Source organism: Rhipicephalus sanguineus, chromosome 2 (genome assembly GCF_013339695.2).
Source record: "Rhipicephalus sanguineus isolate Rsan-2018 chromosome 2, BIME_Rsan_1.4, whole genome shotgun sequence".
Taxonomy (NCBI): domain Eukaryota; kingdom Metazoa; phylum Arthropoda; class Arachnida; order Ixodida; family Ixodidae; genus Rhipicephalus; species Rhipicephalus sanguineus.
In genome coordinates this window covers 98,314,658-98,335,552 of record NC_051177.1, presented here as the reverse complement: position 1 = coordinate 98,335,552, position 20,895 = coordinate 98,314,658, and the positions used below count along the sequence as shown (strand labels likewise).

The following is a 20,895-nucleotide window of genomic DNA, read 5'->3' as shown; positions in this document are numbered from 1 at the left end:
CAAAGTTTGGGATGAAAGCACAACACGTACGAAGCTATGAGCCATCTGTTAAACTCCCCTCAACGGATAAGCGCGCGAGCACGGACGACCACAGCTTGTAGGCCACCGGGGCGACGAGCCCCACTGACCTACACGTTCATGGTTGACCTAAGACGAGGGGGCGACGCTCTTTGAAGCGTGCACTTTGGCTCTTTGCGCCATCTCGCTGGTTGTAGTTAACAAGCATCTGCCATGCTGAAGCAACTCCAAGATCTGCGTACCACCATCGGTAAATGCTGTAAATGGTAAATGGTTCGCTCTTAGCACACCGGAAGGTATGTGTCTTCGTGGCGGAGTCGTTTAACGCGTCGCGCAGCGGAGCGAGGGGTAGCAGGTTCGAATCCTTAGTCGCGCGCTTTGAAAAAAAATTTTCTTCTGAACTATTCTTTGGGGGTTTTATCTCTCTCTTCTGATATATATATATATATATATATATATATATATATATATATATATATATATATATACGACGGCTCCGACGGCAAAAAACCCGCGGAGAGTGCCCGTATAATTGCCATGGCAATAATATTTTCACAATGCAAAGTGTTCCGTCACAATTTTGTTTGCGACGCTGAAACTACACACTCATGTGGTTCACATATATTCCCTTTGTGCAAGCCTGGGTGTGTAGCCCAGCCGTTAAGACACTCGCATCCACAGCGCGGGGGCGTGGGCTCGAATGCCAGCCCTGCTACAAGAAATGACTTTGGTTTTCATACTTTTTAACTCGGAAGGCTGGCATACGCATGACACGTACATCACTGCAATGCGTGACGTCCAAGAAAAGTTGAGCCTTATCGTAGGTGATAAAGGCCTGAACTTTTTAGACTGCTTTTCGACATATACTGCGGCGAAGCAGACGCATCAGGGGAAACTTTAGCTCGGAAGGCTCTTATACGCATTGTAGGGGTTCGTCGCTGCAAGGTGTGACGTCAGACAAAAGTTGAGCCTTATCGTCGGTGATAAGGGCCTCAACTTTTTAGACTGCTTTTCGAGATATATTGTGGTGAGCAAACGCATCAGGACCAACTTTCAGCTCGGAGGGCTCTTACACGAAGGTAGGTCCATCACTGCAATGTGTGATGCCAGAATAAAGTTTATTAAAATTATTTTAAAATCAAAAATATACTTTGTTTCATACATTTTAAATGCTTGAGCATTTCTACGCCAACTCTATGGCAAAACGGCGTGTCCACCCCTCTGTCTCGTTAAACGAATCGTTATAAGAAATAAATGTAATAAACAAAATATTTCTTCCAGTGCTCGGTTTCGAACCCATGGACTTCAGAATCCAAAGGCGAGTGTCTTACCCACTGGGCCATACAACCTGTCTCTTATGGAGCGATTATTTCCTGGACCATGTGAATACATTCTACGGGCGATACAAAAAAAAAATGTAAGGGGGACACTTTGTATGAAATCTTTGTTCAAATATATCAGGATGCTAGGGATAAAATATCTTCCTAAGACGGGATGTAAAGCTGTCATCGTGGCATGCACTCACTGAAAAAAACTCCAACTTAACGAAAATTTAGTGCCAGACACGCATATCGGCATTCGCAAGACGAGCATTCCGTTGGGCCGTTGCAGAGGCTAACGAACGCTGCAAAGAAGCTAAAAGAAACGTCGCCGTTGCCGCCGGACCACAACGTTCCAGGTAGGGCCGCAAAGATAGAGTTTCTTACAATAAAAATGTACGCTTACGTATCGCTCAGACAGCTCCAAAAAGGAGATTCTGCGTAGACATTTAAATGGATAAGCATTTATTTTACGGCTAAAGGGAAAAACTGCTTGTGCTTCCTATCTGTACCTCTGTCAGAAAGACGAATCATCACGAAGAAATAAAATAAACTTTTGGGCGACGTGACGAGTTTTGAACCTATGTCCCCACGCTCAGAAGGTGAGCGCCGTAACGATTAGGCTACATACATACGCTTACACAACGTTATTATATCACAACCGTATGAATGCGTTGAACTGGCAATAGGACAAAAAACTATGCAAAAGAAGAACACTATTTGTGAAGGCTTGTTGTTGATGGCGATTCCGCTTACGTGAAAGAGGGAGGAACGGACGTACGGACGGACACACATTTTTCTCTTTAAATCCCCGTAGAAACGCTTACCCGCTTACAATAAACGTAGACAATGTACAGAGTTCTTCAATCAAATCAGTTGCGAAACTTCCCATAGGCACCATGTATCAAAATCCGAACTGGCCATTTGCCAAAATCACCGGCGTCTGCTGATTGTCACGTCATCTGGTTTCTCTCCACTCGTGTGCGCTCACTTGCTGTCTGCAAGCGCAGTCCACCATCACAGTGTATATGAAACTTTTTCCGGCTACGCCACGCTTAGTACGTTTTACCTGGCTTTGTACTGTCTGCCGCAAACCAAGTCGCCCAGTGCGTGTTGCAATAAGTTGCTAATGATGTTCTGTCTAACGCATTTATGAGAAATGGTAGATATACAGGTATGAGGATGACAGGTTGAGTTGCGCAACGGCCGAATATGTTAAAGGAACACCACACGCACGGTAATGAACATTAGATGAGGCGATTTGGAATTCTACAAGCGTTCCTAGGTTAAAAGACCACAATTAGCTAAGAAATTAAGACGCATTCACGAGACCTTACCTCGAGTCCCATTTCGCACACTTGAAGCGCGGATTCATGATGTCTCGCGAATAACGTCAAGTGGTAGGGCGCGTTTACTTTTTTCGGTGGTATAAGCTACTTCCTAAGTGGCATGTCTTGTAGTTAAGCCTTTGAATTGTTTCCTCCTCCCCGTTTATGAATAAGGCCATAAGAGACAAGGTTAGTTCTTGTTTATATATGTAGTACAAGCAGCACTAGCAATGCTGCCAGTCACTCTGCTGATGCCTCTTAGCAAATACACCAGTGCATCAGGGCAATACCCGTGCGTGAACGTAACCTCGAAAATAACCCAATGCGAGATAACTGTGAGATAACTTTTATTGCAAATGATAATCACTCTGATAAAGATGCACATTCCGCGAGACACATTTCAATAAATAATACGCGCACGATGAACATATTTGTGCACCGGAGGACAAGACAAGTTTGATATCTGTGGCACCATGAGTTTTTCTGCGGGCTCAGCAAAGCCTGATGGCGTGACCTGCGCAGTGTATGCGACTTTCGGGTGATAATCTTTCTTTTCTTTTTAATTGTAGAACTTTCGCCGGATTCTCATTCGATTATCTATCAGCTGCCCTTTTTTAGTACTTCGTTAATAATCTAAACTGAGATTTGTGCTTAACTATGCGTTATCTGCAGATATACAGCCCCGAATCTTGATCCTCAACATACTAGTAACTTTTTGAGAATTAACAAGCAGTTGCATGTGACATGCTGAATGATGCAAAATAAAACTGAAAGAACCATAGCATGAATCGCGCATGTCGCGTCATCGGGCGGAACACCTTTGATGCCTAGCACGCCTAGAATGATCCGTTCAGGAGCACTGCATCAAGTCTCCTTCAGCCGATAGTGGACACATATCATTTCCTTCTTATCGTGACCAAGTTCCAGACACTGTGCCTTGGAGTTTCTAACATTTGTCATCACCACATACAAAAATACACGTTCTCTGGATTGCTTCCTCGCAAAGCCAAGGCACTCTCGTCTCACATGAGTGGCTTTCTGAGGCATTCTTATGCAAAGCACACTTTTCTGCTTGTAAGAACATTCGCCACTGTCAGGTAACTGCACACCTGTCTCCTAAAAGTGGAATTTGAAGGTATGACAGCCGAATACTGAAAGCGGTGACGTCTATTTGTTCACAGTGCGAGATTCTTTACATGCACCACGATAGATTAAAAACAATTTTGGCACACAACAAAGGCGCAGAGTTTTTGAGCTTCCCTCCATATCGTAAAACGAGTCAAACTACACACAGGCGTCGAGAAAGGCTTTGGTGTGACATGGAATAACAAAATACAAAGCGGGAAGTGCTTCTTTAACAGGCTAGGTGGAGTGAAGAACACAGAAATAAGGCATTAATGAGATGTTTGTGAGCTGTTGGTAGTTGCTATTACGATGTACGTCTTGTTCGAAGACACGGTGAGAGTAAATCACGTGTTATTATTTGCTGTCAAGCTGTCACATTATTAGGTCTATATTTCTTAAGTACGAGGCCTGTGTCCTGTATTTGCACTGTGTCCTTTCCGTGACAAGTTATTAGCTAGTCAATACGTGAAAAATGCTACAGCACTGGGTTCTACTTACGGAGTTAATGCAACTTTAGAGTATGTAAACTTGCAAGAGATTTACATCTTACAAATATTTTACACAAAGCCTCGCGTTATATTTGGGCCTTACCGGCCCAAAGTTCTGGTATTACGGGTCGGCCACCGAACAATTAAAGTTTTTTCCTCCCCTACTCATCTCGCATTGATTATGCCGTGTGTGTTCTTAGGTTAAATTAAATCAGTTTAACATTGCACAAAAGGGCCGTAGGGATGCTTCACGCAGGTCGTTTTAGTATTGGTCTTTCTTAAGTAAACACGCAAGAGTTCTAACTAGACGCACTGCAAAGCAACAATGCCACCTCACTAGACACAGGTCGCTGTTTTAGAAAAGAATAGTTTCCCGACAGTCGCAGAGTATGTTTCTACCATTGAGGAAGTAATGACCGCATCCATATTTTCATAACGGAATCTTGTAATGGAGGGAAGACATGGCAGCGTGCGAACTCAATTGCGAAACACGAAACAAACAGCACGTCTGTACAGAATATGCCCCCGATATCAGTGAACCGTTTTCCTCAAACCATGAGAGGTGGAAAGCAGCCAACTATGCGACGGCTGGAATGTTTGGATGCTACGTTTATCCCGCTAGCAGGGCTATTGACGTCAGCAGCGAAGAAGCTGGTCATCCGGCGGCGGCAGCAGGATGCTGTCGACATTTCCCATGATGCCGTCGCAGTTGGCGTACAATGCACAAAAGTCCAGAGGATGTCACATCACAAAGAGAAATTCCGCGGAGTCCGTGGTAACTATATAATCGTGTAGAAGCCACGGTGCTGTGAAGCGAAAATTCGCTCTCATCTGTGCGATATAACAATCTTCAAAGTCGGCGTGCAGTATGGGCGGGAGGAGGAACGTCACGGTGGGAGCGGCGGGACAACTTGCTCTATGTACAGTTGACGGGAGGTGAGGCCACCCGAGGGCTGTGCTAGGATGGACGGCACTCAAGAGTCCTGCTGGTTCTTTGGTGTGTTATCGCGCGGGGCCTTCTTGCACTCTCCCATCCACTGGGCACGTCTCATCTTGTGGGTCTGTTTGCAAGGAAAGAATAAAGGAGGGAGGCAGAAGTTTATTAAGTATAGGACAGGCACTGTGCGCCATTGTGAGCACAAGTTTGACCGCCATGGTAGCAGATAAGGATTACATTTTTTTTCAGGTTTTGTCATTTTGGCATGCATTACGTTGGTTGAACATACGTGCATTTCGCGAACCACTTGGAGGCGCACAAAGAGCTGTGGTAGCCGAACTACTGCTCGGGATTGTATGTTGATTTCACTAAGACAAAGCTATATAAATGCTTTTACAACCTGCTAACAGTAAGTTGATGTCTTTTGTCGAGTACTGCAAGCAAGCTTTCAATAGAAAACAATCGAAGGTGATCTACTTTCACGCATTTTATCAATGGGCTATGCTACTGGCACTGAAGATCACGAAAGTTACAAACATAATTCAACCTCTCACAAATCTGAAAAGTTTAAGTTGTAATACGAACACCATCAAGGCTTCTTCGATGCAGGCAACTGTCGAGATTGATTTCAGAAAACGCGCGGGCTCAGGCTTAACGAGCATAAAATCGTACATGCACCGTGTTATGAAACAGAGTGTGTAGAGACTTACAGCGTCCAAATCTCTACTCCAGAGTCCATCGCAAGTGCCATTGCAGTGGGGGCAAGGGCGATGTAGGGCGTATCCTCCACACTCGCTGCAGTCCAGACAAGTCTGTTCCTCTGACCAGCTCACTCCACACCTGAGAAATGTCCAAGACGTGCTTTATGTTAATTTGCACCTGCCAAACGTTTGGTACTCTCCCGCAAATTTGCTCGATCTGTATCTAAAGAATTCCAGGACTTTCTTGTACCATATGTTAAAGAAAAAAATAAAGCTGTGTTGTCCTGCTTACATATTTAGCGCAAAATAATGAGCAAGATTCTTTTAAAGTGTCCTTTCAGATAGAGTTGATTAATGTTGTGCACCGCATGTCATTTACTGGATGCATTTATAAATTATTTGAGAACGACACACATCTTTAACAAATAATTGTTAACCTGCATCCTGCTATTGTAGCTCTCGAATGGCTGATTTAGGAAATGCCTGGCCCACTCAACATTAATATACCTCAGCATCTAGCGCAGGACGTAACGTGAGGACGTACTTATAAGATTATTTCAATTAATTCATCTTTGGAAGAAGTTTGCTCATCTGCATCCTACTCAAATATTTCATAGGTGCCCCTCTTGCCAGAAACTTTTTTAACACACCACGCTAGTTCTTCAGTAAAACCGGCGTGGCCAGCTACTGGCGTACTGCATTTCTACCCCTTACAACCGTAGATGAGCGACTTTCACTAACGGTTGTTCTAATAGCTGCCAATATATATCGTATCATATATTCACTTTTAGGCTCCCTGCAAGTGAAACATATCAAGTGAAAATAAACCGCATGATCAGGGGCAAAACTCATCAGCGACAGTGTCATTTGAAACAGAGTGAATCGTGCGATACCAGGACTAGATAAGTGACAAAAGCTTAGCTTGATATATAGTTAGCCGGAGTTTAAGTATAACAAGAAGACCGGAAAAGCTCCCTTTCGACACTATCACTTTTATGTAGTACTGGAAATCTAAGGATACATGCATTGTGATCCTATTGGCGTGTGATGCGAAGAAAAATCACGAGTAACTCACGTGAAACAGCAGTTGTAGTGGCTCTTGAGACCCTCCAGCGTCATGGCGTCGGAGGCGTCAGACTGCAGCTGCTCCAATGCCAGATCGTCGATGCTGTCCCAGCATTTTTCTCGCTCCGAGTAGCGCGCGAATGAGTTGTGCGACAGCGCCATCAGCACAGGGTCCGACTTGGAATGCCGCATGCGTCGGTCTGCAAAGGCAAAATCAGGCATCATGAGCATCTTTCCTGCATATCACAAGTGAAGCAGCGCACAACAGGCGATGTACAGGTGTAGGTTAACCAAACCTTAATCGCTACAGCAAACACTAGCACTAGCGACAGTGTGGTTATTGTATTTCAATCAAATTTACTTCCATTTTTGAAATTTAGTCGTCATTTTCAACCTTGTTCTAAGTGAGGTGCCGTTATGGTTGCAGTTCAATGAACAAGAAGGAGGTAATGAAAGCAGTGATCAATGTAGTACATGTATGTATTGATAACGTTCGATCCAAGCATCCGCTAGTGCCAGTTCTAAAAGTTTGACGTTCTAACGACATTCGTAATCTGAAAACGGCATTTTATCAGCTCAACAGCACCATATTGTGACGCTTAAGTAACGGTCTTCGGTAAATGAATGATACGTTCATTGAAGTATTATCACTTCTGTGCACACCGCATTGGTCCACTTTGTTCAGATTACAGGAAACTAACGGGAAAATGCCAACAGCATTTGGAAGAGACGATTACGTACGGCTCACATACGCCAACATACATAACACACAAAAACACACTGCTTCAAGCATATACGTCATACTTTCAGAATTTTCATTGCGACCCCCCAACCGTTGCTCTGAGAGCGCCGTTCCACTTAACAAGCACGCAGCAATGAGGAATTTGTTTTTGTTGTTTTTCACTCTGTGTTCCAGGTTGACTAGTTAACTGCAGTGTTTTTGCATGACCAGAAGCTCCCAATGCGTTTCTTTTTCTCTGCAGGAGTCCTAAGCCAACTGAATCGACGCGGCGCCATCCATCACCTAAGCGCCTCCTGGGAGTTCATTTTCGAGGGAAGCCCAGATCGTTATGCCAGTGCCTGCTTGTAAAAATAAATGGCAGAATCTGAGCCAGTAAATCCGGTTCAGACGGGAACTTACACAGCCGTAATGAGCAAACCGAGACGCACACAAAACCATAACTTGCGTCAGTCAAGTTGCTTTGACGCATTTCCCTGTGCACGAGATTTTAACTCCCGTTCAAATTTTGTTGCGTCGTTTTAGCCATACAGAGGCAGCGCGCAGTACGACAAAGTAATTAAGAGCAGAAATCTTGCTGCTTTTATTTTTAAATACACAGTGGTTGATGAGACATAACTCATAAATATTCATGTCAGTAAAGCACTAATTCGATGGAAATTCAAAAAAACGGCAGAAAGTGGGAGATGAAAGCTTGCGATGAAAAAATCCGTAAACAGACAGTGGGTGCCCGAGCTGACGTTTCGACAAGTGGACTTGTCTTCTTCAAGGCTGGAACTCCAAGGCTGAAGTTCCAGCCTTGAAGAAAACAAGTCTACTTGTCGAAACGTCGGCTCAAGCACCCACCCACTGTTTACGGATACCGGTTATGCCAAACTGGTTAACATCCCTGTCTTTCCTCTCTCTCGTTTTCCTTCCTTCCTTGATTCGATAGAAGTCTCATTTATGATAATCATAGGTCAGCGAGCAAAGTAGTTAAAATTTTAAGATTTTTAAGTTGCTCATCCAGACGGTTCTTTCCTCGAAGGACGCGGTCAGTTAGGGACGCCTCAACAAAACAACTATTCGTTGCCTCTATGCGTAGTCAAAGCAGCGGAGGAGACCGCAGCTGTTTTCGAAATGAGACGGCAATAATGTTTAGGTTTTAGTGTCGGGCATCGCCTACGGCGCAGCCAAACGACAGAACAGAGAAAATTAGATTTATCGCAGGTCGTTTGCCGGACTAATACCTGTAGTTTGTTTCACAGCGAAGCCTACAATCGCGCTCATAGGGATGGCTGGCATGAAACACCGTAAGGCCGTAACCTTACGTGAGCATCCCTCAGTTATAAGCTTGCTCCTCGATACGTCATGCTGGAGCACTGCTCTTCAAGCAATACTTTCGACACGGACGTAAATGACTAAGAAGTAGGTATACTATTAACTAAGATGTACACGCGGAAGCGTTTCTTTGCCTACGGTTTAACTTCTCGAACGTTATTTGTGCCTACGTCTTAGCTCTTCACGTACATGACGAAAGTGAGAGAGAGAAAAGTTTAATAGAATAGGCTTCTTGGTTAGGGTGGGTGGAGCCCCTCGTCCAGGGCACCACTGGCTATTTCGGCTCGGCGGGCCTGGTCAAGGGTCGCCAACAGGCTACCCAAGTCCAGTTGGGAGAATCGCACCTCCCGCGACCAATTCATGTCTCTCCTTAATTAGGAGTGAGATGGCGCCTGCCGGACGCTGTGCGCACAGGTAGGTTATGTGTTTGAGTATGGCTTTCAGCGTAGTGTTCCACCTCGTCACAGAACTAACTGGCCAGTCGGATGCAGTAGAAGCCGATGTTCACAAATGCCAGTTAATTCAGATACGTATGCAATCAAGACTTTCTGGTTCTCGGTTCAGCAAAAATAATGCACTTTAAACCTGTTGTTTCTTTATTTTCATTCATTAATTTATCTGTTTGTTTTTCGCAATTGCAACCTCTGGGAAATGACCTTGGGAGCCGCATCACCACTGCCGTGTCGCGAGCATTCATGAAAATAAGCAAAGAACAAACAAGTAATGTGCTCTCAACAAGCCGGCAGAGGTTTAGCCACTACAATGCCTCTGCGGACTAAAACAAAAGCTGGCGCCCCCTGACTGACAACGCAACGTGCGCACAGCTGCCGTCCCTGAGACGTGCTGGCACGAATGAGTGATTTCTGGCGTCGGCGCGCCGTTTGTTCAAGCGCTGCCGCTTCGGCGGCACAGGCTCGCCCGTCGCTAGTGCGGATACACATGCATTAGTGTTAGTCATAGCTCACCATGAGCTGTGAATCACTTCGTCACTGTTACGGCTCGCATTAAGATTACTACAAGGACGAGCGTTTGCGGAGTGATTCATGCGCGATGTGCTACCACTGCTTATTTCCCGCACTTCTTTTTTTTTTTCGCTCTTGCGATGTGTTCGTTTTCGCATACGAACGTGTCCTACTTTTCATCGGAGTATATTTTCTTTATTTATTCCTGTTTTTGCGGTAGTTAAATGGAGCAGTAGAGTAGCCAGAAGCACGCTGCTTCGGTATCTTCATTTTGGACCCAGTTTAATATTTCCCTGTCTACACTGAAGACGTGTATTCGCTTCCCTCGCAGGTACGATAGCCCTTCTGTGACAGCAGACTGCTCTCATTCCGTTAAAGAAAAGAAGAGTAGACGTTGCAGTTCTGCACACTAAAATCGCGGTTTGTTTTCAACGTAGCGGAAAATGTGCAGCAGGACAGCGCGAAAAACATCATCGACAGACAAAAGAAAATCTACGAAATATTACAGATGTCTGCCAATCCATGGTTTTCCTCGCCAGTTCGTTTTTCTTTTTGCACATTGTGTTACGGTCGCAATGCCGGATTGGTGCGTAAGTGTAAATAGTGTAGACAGTAAGGAACCCTGCGGCCATCTAATGCGTTTGTTAATTATTTTCTTCTACTTTAGGTGCGCGTTAAAGAACCCCAGGTGGTCGAAATTTCCAAAGCCCTCCACAACGGCGTCATTCATAATCATATCGAGGTTTTGGGACGTAAAATCTTAATTATTATACTATTATTTTCTTCTATCCCCTTCCTTTTCTACCTCAACGTAACCCACTCCCCACACTTATTTATTTTTATTTCTGTTCTGACCTTGCATGATGCGTCACGGGTATGAACTTCTACAGACAGTCAGTTAACAGTTTTCGTGTTCGGCGGTTGGTATCTCCCATACATTTCGCACTCCCGTGGGAACATTATCCCACTATGATTATTATTGGCTGATCTGAAGGCAGTGCACAACAACCTCCCGTCGCTACAATTCCCATCACCATTCTTCTTATCCGTTACATTCAACGTGTCAAAATTTCCTAATATCATTTCTTCACCTTATCATTGAACAGCCTCAGCAGTCCCATACCCCTTACCAGCCGTCTCTGCCAGTACTCTTCCGTGACAAGAAGCTTATCCTTCAGAAAGAAAAATTAAACGCTATCAAGAGCGAAATCTAGAGCGATGAGGAATCGTGGTAAGAACAAACAGGTTCTCGTGATAAATAACTTCAATGACGTCGACATACAAACTCCCGTCTTACTACGAAATGAGTTTACTCGAATGAGTCTAGCGGCACTAACACGAAAGTAATGACATTCATAAAGGACGAACCATTCATGAAGCGCCTGGTGCTGCGAAGGGACCGCTACGACGAGCTTTACTAGGAAGAGTTTACGCATGTAGCGAGAAGCGGTAGTAGATAGTAGTACGCAGTGCGAGTCATTCGTCTGCGCATCTTCACGGGAAAAGCTGGCACGCACTACGCCGCGGGCATGACGCAGGGCTTCTATACGCAAGTGTTTCAGCATAGGCCGCAACGACGTCACGTGAAGCGTGACTTTCGGGCGTGGAATGAACTATACTGCAGGCTGCCAACACAGCTGAGCTTTAATTATAGAAAAATGTAGTACACGCAAAGAAAAAGTGAGTCAGCGCGCAGCCGCTCAGATGTTATACTAGAAAGAAACAAAAAAAAAACTTAGTTGGTCCGCTTCCCATGTCTAGTGACTAAAAAGTGGGATGACTCAAGGATTGACCAAGCGGTGTTGACGGGGCGGCAGCGGGAACGCTTGATGCGATTTTAATGCGCTCTCAACTTCTTGACGAAATGGACCCACGCGTTCAAACATAGGTTTGCGCTGTTATCAGTCATTTTGGTCCTGCAACGTGCCTTTCAGGAACAGTATCGACAAGAAGCAATTAAAAGAGCATGCCTTTGTCTCTGAAAAAAAGATCGCGAATCTGCGAATGAATGCCACAAACCTCGAAGTAATTACTCCGCTATAGGCTACCAGGCTCCCTTTGTTTTCCACACCCTCCTCTTCGAAAAGTTTTTTTTTCCACATCTCCCGCTGAGTACCCGGCCTTCATCATATAGCTATCCAAAGTGTTAGATACTATTGAACTGTAAAGCTGTCTGGTTTAAGGAAGAGCTGGCCTTAAAGGGGCTGGAAGTACGGTATTCTTGCCCACGCTCGACATCCTCGCCGAAGGTGCCCGTCATGTGCACTCGGCGCCCTCTAAAGTACATTGCAATTATGCTGACAACCATGCTTTTTAATATACCACTTTCAAATACGCAGCACTACACTCCACCATTCTCAACACCTTGTCTCAGCTGCTCCCTGCTTCTTCATGTTACAGTGCAACAACCCCTGAATAGACAGAGAGCGGCTTCTGTGTTGCATGCGGTATGAAAAGCGCCGCTCGTCTTTCAAGGTCGTCCCTCGTCGCGTTTGCCTTTTTTCTCTGTCTCTTCAAAAGAGAGAGAAATAAAAAGAAATGTCGGACGCTTACGTATTGGCACAGGCGCGTGCTGCTGCACGTGCCCTCTGCGTGATCTATGAAATCCGAAGTGACGCTCCGTTCTGCGTAATCCCCGCTGCTCCTCCTCCGTCTCTTCGTTGGCTGCTTTTCCTGCTGGTATAGTTTCTGCCCTACACAGCGCGATCTATAGGAACAGCTGACGAGCGGGAGGCTCAACGTTGACTTGGCAGCAGGCCACGTATAACTGACCTGGCGTTCACGGCCTCGGAAAAAACGCGACGATCAGCAACGACGATCGCGCCAAAAGCGCCCAAAGCGACCTGACTTGGCGAAGCCACGGGCAGCGCGATAGCGCTCGTTGCTAAGGCACGAGTCGGCTACTTCTCGCACTTTCAGCAGCACCCTGTATATCTATGCCAGAGCCGAGCGACGACTGCATCTGGCGATATTTGGGGCACGCGTGGCGAAATGGTGTCAGGCCGCTCGCTCGCCGGAGTTTTAATATTTCCAAAGAGCGGGCTAGCTTTCGTTAACTCCGCAAACGCGTCCCAAATATAACGGTATAGCTTATCTGAATGCGGTTGTCACGCACTACAATTTAAATTACGATCGAGCCTAAGCGCGATCGAGTATCTTGAGTGCGATCGGCTTGCTTTCTCAAGATGAGGAAAGGAGCCAATAGCGATAGAAAGTGTCTATGGGGACACCAGCATTACTTGGTAACCAGGCGCCAACTTCCTGGGCAAGTCAGTAGGTCAATTCAAGAAAAAACAATTGCTTGAAAGAAGGAATCTTTCTTCTGTTAGCTCCAATAAAAGTCTATCTATCTATTTCATGCTGCCGTTTCAACGAAGTATCCAAGTTTTTCTATCGCTGACTTCCATCAATGTCACCATCACAGCCGGACAAAAAGTGAAGACGCAGTTGATCGAAGTGGCTCTCACCTTTTTTGAAGACCGTAGGGCGGGACTCGTGAGGCGCCGGCGACGGGTAGCTCACTATAACTCCGCTGGCCATCGAATTATTATTCCACGTGGTGGACACAACAACGGCAATAGCTGCCGAACAAATATTAGTGACAGATGTAGACGAAAGGCACAGCTCCGTGCCTTTCCTGCGATTCAGTCGACGCTCAAGCGAGACAAACTTTTGCCTCAGAAAGCACGCGCGGCAATAACACAACTTTCGGTTTGTACCCCGAAACGAACGCGTACGCGCTGGCTAGCAGACGACTGTGGAGGGACGCCAGCGGAGCCGGCGATTCATTCGAGCGCGCCGCTGACGCCGCATCGCGGCGGTTCGCGCAGCGCATGCGCAGTTGCTCCAGGCGTTGTTGGCGCTCTGCAAGAGCCGGTGCACACCGGAGTACTTTCGCAAACTACTTGGCGCGATATTAACGGAAGTGTCTGTTCCTGTAATAAGCGTGTAGAGCTCGCGCTTGCTGCAGGGCCAAGAACCACGCGAAACAAATCGCGACGAGTTTTCTTGAAGCGAAAGAGGTGGAATGGGCCTTTCCCTCGACGCTGAACGCAGCCAAATGTGAGCTGCGTCATCCCATTGAGAGATTCAACGCCAGGAGCATGGATGTGCAATCGTAGTGCTTTCCGAGTATTAGGACCAGTTTCCGATCTTAAAACTAGAAAAGAGAATCTTAATTTCCAACGCTGTTTGCTAATGGGGCCGCCGCAAGGGACAGTGCGCTTGAGTCACATGCTGCGTGCATCAAATGCTAAGCTTTTTAAAAAAAAAAATCATCTTGTTCTCTTCCTTATCTTTTTCATCGCCCCATAAAAAGAAGCTACCCGTAGCTTCTTTTTAATTGTTTTCGTTGTGGCTTTTTTCAACGCAATATCTACTTGTGAGCTGGCTCAGTTTTCCTACGCCCTTGCCGTTAACCCAGATACTCTACCTACAGTTAAGCGTATAAGAGGCAACATGAGTTTGCTATTGAAGTGACTGCCCCCTGTGAGTATGCTTACTCTAAAATTAGTCGAATTTCTACGAATAAATGTTCTTAAAAAACGCAAGAAAAGCATCCTTCGAGGGCGTTCTTCGAGTTGTACAGTGTTCCTTAAATTTGAACAGTAATGTAAAACTACGTCGCCGCACATGAATACTGAACATTATGTTTTGTTTTATTGGTAGTCAATGAATCTAACGACATGCAACGAAGTTTTTTTCTGTAATGTCAACATAGCACATTCTTGTATTTAAGCCGGTTGTTCTATTGTGCGGATCCAGTGAAAGATACGAAAGGGGCACGGGATTACCAGAAACTTTCAGCGACTGTTGTAACTTATCGGCAGCTTGAAGCCTACGAAACAAACAGTAAGAGCGTCCAAACATCGCACATAGCCCATACCACCGACGGCAAATGACACAATAATAGGAAATAATTGATAAAAATTCCTATTATGCGTGATTACATGTAAAAGCGATGTGTAGCTCTTCTGTAGCCGCTTCCTAAGAGCGCAGTAGTATAAGTTCACATTTGGGTGTCTGAATACCACCACTGTAACAAATGCAGGTGAATCTCGAAACGCTGCAGCGCATAGTAATATAGTTTCGGAATCGCTCGAGTTTTTATTATGTGGAAGGGTACACGCCCACCTCACAAAAAAAAGAACAACACTTAAACGGCCTCCCCTGTTTGTCTACCTAGTACTATTACACATTGTTCTTGATAATAGTTACTAGAACGCTTTCTAGCCCTTTTAGCCCTGGATTTTTTATTTTGGCCGGATACCTTTTTTGCGCGTGTTTTTCTAACAGTTAGGACGTCAGAAGACTAAAAACGAAAAATTGAGCCACTGGTGCAAGTATTTATGGATTAATTAGCGTGGAAGCAAATTAGGTCATCAGGGCTCAGTGGTTGCGAAATTAGGAAAATGGCTTCTTTATTTCTGCAACACACTAGAGTACACAAAATGTGAACCATGTCTCATTTTTCATTGTGATACTCCTTGAAACAGCTTCTGTACGACGTCCCCAAAACGGCGCTCAGCCGCCTCACCTGACCCATGACTTCGGTCAAGCTTCTTCTTCTTTGTGGCTCCCAGCTCCACAAACATGTCGCAACTTTGGTGTCAATCACGGTGGGGATCATTGAAGAAGTATTTCCCCAAGAATAAGCAGTTTTGGTTTTATTTCCGAGGTGCTAGGAGAAAATTCCCTGGTGGTGTCAATTGACACCGCCAGGGCCGAAAGGGCTAGACATCCGCTGTCGCAGCTTAGCGGTAAGGTGTCGCGCTGCCAAGTTCGTGGATGCGGGTTCGATTCCCGGCCACGTCGGCTGCATTCCGATGGAAGCGAAATGCAAAGAACACCCGTCTTGTTAGATTGAGCTGCACGTCAAAGAGCGCCAGGCGGCCTAACTTAATCAAGAGTCCCGCACTACGGCGTTCCTTTTAACTTATCTTAGTTTTGACACGTAAAACCCTAAAGTTTAAAAAAATTTTATAATTACAAAGTGTAGAACAAAGCGCGCGCGCAGGCTGTGTTCTTGAAAGCTATTTTATAGCATTAAGCGGATTAAATGCTTCAGTGAGTGGACACTGACGTGCTAACCTGCTACGTTCTTGAAAGCTCTTTTATAGCCGTAAGCACATTAAATGTCTCAGAGCGTGAACACTGATGTCCTTACCTTTTCTTGCGTTGCGCAACTACGTGGAAAGACGACAAGAAGTTCTCTCTGGCGTTTAAAAACGAATTTGAGAGTGTGAAGGAAATTCCTTATTTTTTAGAGAGAGAATGGATGCAATGCATCCGCAGCGCGACCAGACCAGTAATTAATCTTTCGCGCGTTTCTACATTCTCAATTTAATTACCTCGCCCGCTCCGTCGCCTCATTCTGTTTTCTTTCTATCTGTTTCTCCTACTCAAACGCATGTTGACACTGAAAACACAGGCTCCTGTTTCACGCTGGTGCTTTGTTAAAGGATCTGACGTCCCCGTCTCTTCGCGCTTTTGTTGTTCCAGCAGCGTGCCAAGAAAACGGGCACTTCTCGTTCTTGGTTTTAGTCGTGAGTACAATTATGCGGATCATTCGGAGGCGCTGCAGCAAGGCAGCTTGCGATTCTAAGAGAAAGACAGAGGTTAAGTGAAAGGTTAAGTGAAAAGTTAAGCGAAAGGTTAAGTGAAAGAAACGCACCTGTACACAAAGATAACAGACTTGAGGTTAAACTAGCAACTCATTCAACACGGTGCCACAACTACCCGGCGCCATCTGAACCGCTAATACTCCACAGGCGGCCAAAAACGTTGACGTTTTTCCGAAGGTCTAATTTCATGACCTAGACGACGGCCTCTGGCAGTTTAAGTAGGTTGATTGGAACACAATGATTTGATTTGGCGTGATTTGATCCCTCGTCTTCGATGTCAGACCATGACAGGCGATGGTGTCTTTTTTGGTTGCTCGAACGAGACGGTAAGCTCTCCACATTATTACCCGAATGTTTGAGTGTATAAGGTTCCTAAATCCCATGCGCGATTTCTTGTCGCAAGAGTGTTGAAACGACATGCAAAGACAAGAAACATCCAACTGTTCAACTCTATGATACGGTCATCGTTCTGCATTCCAGACATACGTTATGAAATGCAGAGTAAATTCCGTGGCGTAGTCAAGTGGTTCGCACGCCGACTTATAAACAGTTCATGTTTTTACAATCCTAAAAGCCCGACCATGTGTTAGCAAGTCTTAGATCTTGCGTGACAGTCAACTTTTGCACTCAGCCCGTGCAGTTTAACGTCATAGAAAACGTGAACAGTGTCACAGGCGTAAACATTTCTCAATGGAGTTACGGGTTAGCGACTATATGGGTGCTCACTCAGACCAAACGCGGTCTTCGTTCCAGAGTGATTCCACTAAAAGCATGCTGCGAATCACTCGAATACCCCCATGCAGATGACAAAGTCCTACATTTCAATGCTGATTCTTGGAACAGACCGCATGAGACGGCAAAGATCTGCATGTATCGTACCGTGATCGAACGCCATGAATGAATCTTTTGGCCGAACAACGTGACCAGCTTTCGGGATGTCGCACTCGGCGGCTAAATAACAGGGTTGCCGCATATGCCTACACGACCAGTAGATTCATACGACGCTCTCAACGTCTTTGTTTTTTTTTTCTGATGTTTCTCGTCGTAGATCATTCACTAGACGACGCCAAATTGTAGCTTACGGAAAGAGGCGGATACTTTGGGACGGCGCTACAGACGTATTTCGTGTTACTAGCGCGAAGCAAGGGACGTAAGCAGGTGCTGCCGGAACGGCGCGAACGATATGGTAAAACTCGAGATGTACGCTTTATTACGCTACTCTACAGGCGATGACACAAGAGCGAGCGGCCGGTTACTCAGCGGACTGCGGCCACGTCGATTAAAAAAGAAAATTAACAAAGAAGAAAGTACTGAGCGTGAGTCACGGTGGCTTGTTCCGCATTGGCAGCTGTAAAATCATGCGGGTGATCTCAGTGGCCGCGTGCTCCAACGCAAGCACTCCTGATAAGACAAATCACACATGTACGATGTCAGCAAAGAATTGTAATATCGCTTTCATTGCGAATGAAAGTTCTTATATGAGAGTCACGCAACGTGGTATTTAACCTCCCCTCGCCACCAACACCGTACATTAAAAATCATAGAAATTAATATTTTGAAGCGAGAGGCACGATGCGTTGGCAAGTGCTTGACTGCTGTAAATGACCTTCAAGCCAATTCTGGAATATTTGTTCTTCGTGCGCACAATTATGCTGGCCAATGTTAAGTTACATACCCACCAACAAGCAAGCAGGCAAGCACTAAATAAAGAAAAATACGTTCGTTTTAAAGGGATGCTAAAGGCAAACATTAAGACGATGCGGATTCTTGAAATAGTGCTCGAGAAACCTCGCAGCGCTTGTTTCATGCCAAGGAAGTGCTTAGTTTGAAAGAAAATCACGTATTAGTCGTCCCCATACGCTAGCGCAATTCAAACTGCCCGCTTGCGAGAAGGACCTTGTGACGTAGCCATGCTCACCCTTTACTGCCCGACAGCCGGCGCTGCGGCGCAGCGGAGCAAGAGGCTTTAGCGGAGCACAACGCGGAACTTGCGTCATTCCAAGAAGTTCTCTTTTTTTCATGAATCAGACTGAAACGCACTGGTTGTATTTTATTCCGCCTTGTAATCGTACTTGAATGTTCTTTTCTGCTATGGGTAGTTTCAGTACTTGAGATTCATTGCATTGAGGCACTACTACGTCATAGGGCTGGTGTTTCAGAATGTCCCACTGGTGGCCAAAATGATTTACTCCATTTACCTTAATTTGTCAATTGCTAAAGTATTCATGTATATAATATTGAAGCTTTAGACTTTCTCAAGCATTGACCTTTCACTCTGGCATAGATTGCTATTTGCCTTTAGTGTCTCTTTAAGAGGAGCAACCATGTGAATTCAGTCTTTCATTCCCCCCTCAACCATTCCGTCAATTTCTTTCTTTCTTTCTTTCTTTCTTTCTTTCTTTCTTTCTTTCTTTCTTTCTTTCTTTCTTTCTTTCTTTCTTTCTTTCTTTCTTTCTTTCTTTCTTTCTTTCTTTCTTTCTGTATTTGTCACCTTCGAGATCGTTTATGCAACGGTCTTGACATACTGCCGCAGGTCAGGCGTTTTTTTCCATCGTTCGCATGCAAACGCTATTGCATTATGTAATGACCATTCGCGCCGGAATCTGTACAGCGACGTGGCTTCGAGCGGTTGAGAGTGTACAGTCGGCGACAATGGATCACGAGAAACGACTTTTCTCCGCCTTCTACGTGCCTGCAACACGCTTCCGTTTATAACCGCCGCCCGTCACGCTCGCTCGCTCAGTTTGCATACATACATGCCCGGCGGTCGATTTTGGCCACAACGCGTGGCGCTGATGGCGCACTACGCGGAACAATCCGGTCGCAGTATTTTCCAAATGCCAATCTGTGGCGCTCCGTACACTTCCTCTGACGTCACGATTCCGTGCGTAGTATCATATACGGCTGGAAAAAAAATCATGGTTCTGTCTTTCATGCCTGTCCTCACCGTATTCCGCAATCGCTGCAGTTAGCAATTGACGCGGAATCATGCTTGCTTTGTCCGGCACTGCGTACCATTATAGGGAGGCGTGCAGTACTACCGTTGTGACCGTTCTCGCCGTCCTTGTCGATGTAATGGCTCCTCTTCAAAATGTTGCCTAGGAACGCACTACGTCACCCACGGCTGTTGCTGATTGTCTGTTTCCGTGGCTTTCTATGAATTGAGCGAACAATTAAATTTAAATGGATTAAAATTAAACGGATTATCATATATGCAAATTAAAGGATCTGTTTTTTTTTTTTTTTGATGCCTTGGACGAGAGGAGAAATACCGAATTTTTTAACATCCTAGCCATTGTACAATGATATAGAAACATATTGTATTTGTGTACTTAATATGCTTTAATAGCCCCGGTGGCAGCGCAAAACATCCGCAGAGTGATGCTTTTGCACGAGCTGTGACATAGGAAGAATACTGACAAATTCTGAGATGGTTTTCACTTTTGAGCTGGTTAGATGGCGGAAGCTTGGATGCAATATTGTCAATAGCGAGTTCAACAAGTAGACCATGTTTAACCAAGCTGACCGTAGTTCAGAGAATAATAAAATTATAGCCTTTTGGTCAACATAGTTCTCTTGCCGACCATATTAACAAAATTTTTGGAACCTAGAAATTAATTCCAAGATCACTATGAGACCTGACTCTACGCATCTTGCTAGGAGGTAAAACTTACGAAGTTGACAGAGCACAGCAGCTCAATTCCGCATCACTGGTACATCGCATTACCATCGCAGGTACCGCGCAGTACTCGAATTACCATCACAGGTACAGCGAGAGCTGTTGATATGAAGGCCGTGTACAAATTAACCATATTCTGCTGGTGCATTCAGAGTGATAGGAATATCTAATACGCCAGCGTCGATTACGTATATAGCATGGTAACCTGCGTCATCTAGAAGAATGCTTCTGATGAGTCCTTTCGACGAAACAGAGCAATCATTCGCTCACCCAATCGATTGTATCTGCCCCACCCGACCGAGCACTTTCATCTATACGGAATACATACGACTCGCACGCAAGCGTTGCGCGCAAGGCAAACTTATTCGGTTCCCGTCCACAATGTATCATGTGTACAACACTGCGCACACAGTTCTCAGAACGCGCGCAAAGGGATCGAATGCGCACCGCCACAACAGTAATCCCCTGAATGCAGGAAATTTCCGTCCGTCTCTCTCTCTCTCTCTGACCACTCGGATTTTCCCGGGAAAAAAAAAAGAACTACTTCGCCTCTGAAGCGTCGTTCGTCGCAACGGGATGACACAGAAACCC

General features: G+C 45.3%; 1 protein-coding gene across 1 annotated transcript; it reads right to left on the bottom strand.

The window, feature by feature from the left end:
* Positions 1-2,995: 2,995 nt before the first annotated feature.
* Positions 2,996-13,752, bottom strand: LOC119383449 (protein pinocchio). Its single transcript, XM_037651580.2, has 4 exons — positions 13,470-13,752; positions 6,992-7,181; positions 5,926-6,055; positions 2,996-5,339 (listed from the first exon to the last, which is right to left on the bottom strand). Exons 1-4 carry the CDS (start codon positions 13,540-13,542, stop codon positions 5,253-5,255), a joined length of 480 nt encoding a protein of 159 aa, XP_037507508.1. The 5' UTR covers positions 13,543-13,752; the 3' UTR covers positions 2,996-5,252.
* Between the last annotated feature and the right edge of the window lie 7,143 nt (positions 13,753-20,895).

What these genes read in the sequence shown, in the direction of transcription:
- LOC119383449 (XM_037651580.2), bottom strand. Translation starts at nt 13,542, where the DNA reads ATGGCCAGCGGAGTTATAGTGAGCTACCCGTCGCCGGCGCCTCACGAG. An exon ending in CCCTACGGTCTTCAAAAAAG is followed by an intron (nt 7,182 to 13,469) that starts GTGAGAGCCACT and finishes TTGCCTTTGCAG; the next exon opens with ACCGACGCATGCGGCATTCC. An exon ending in GGAGTAGAGATTTGGACGCT is followed by an intron (nt 5,340 to 5,925) that starts GTAAGTCTCTAC and finishes CCTTGCAAACAG; the next exon opens with ACCCACAAGATGAGACGTGC.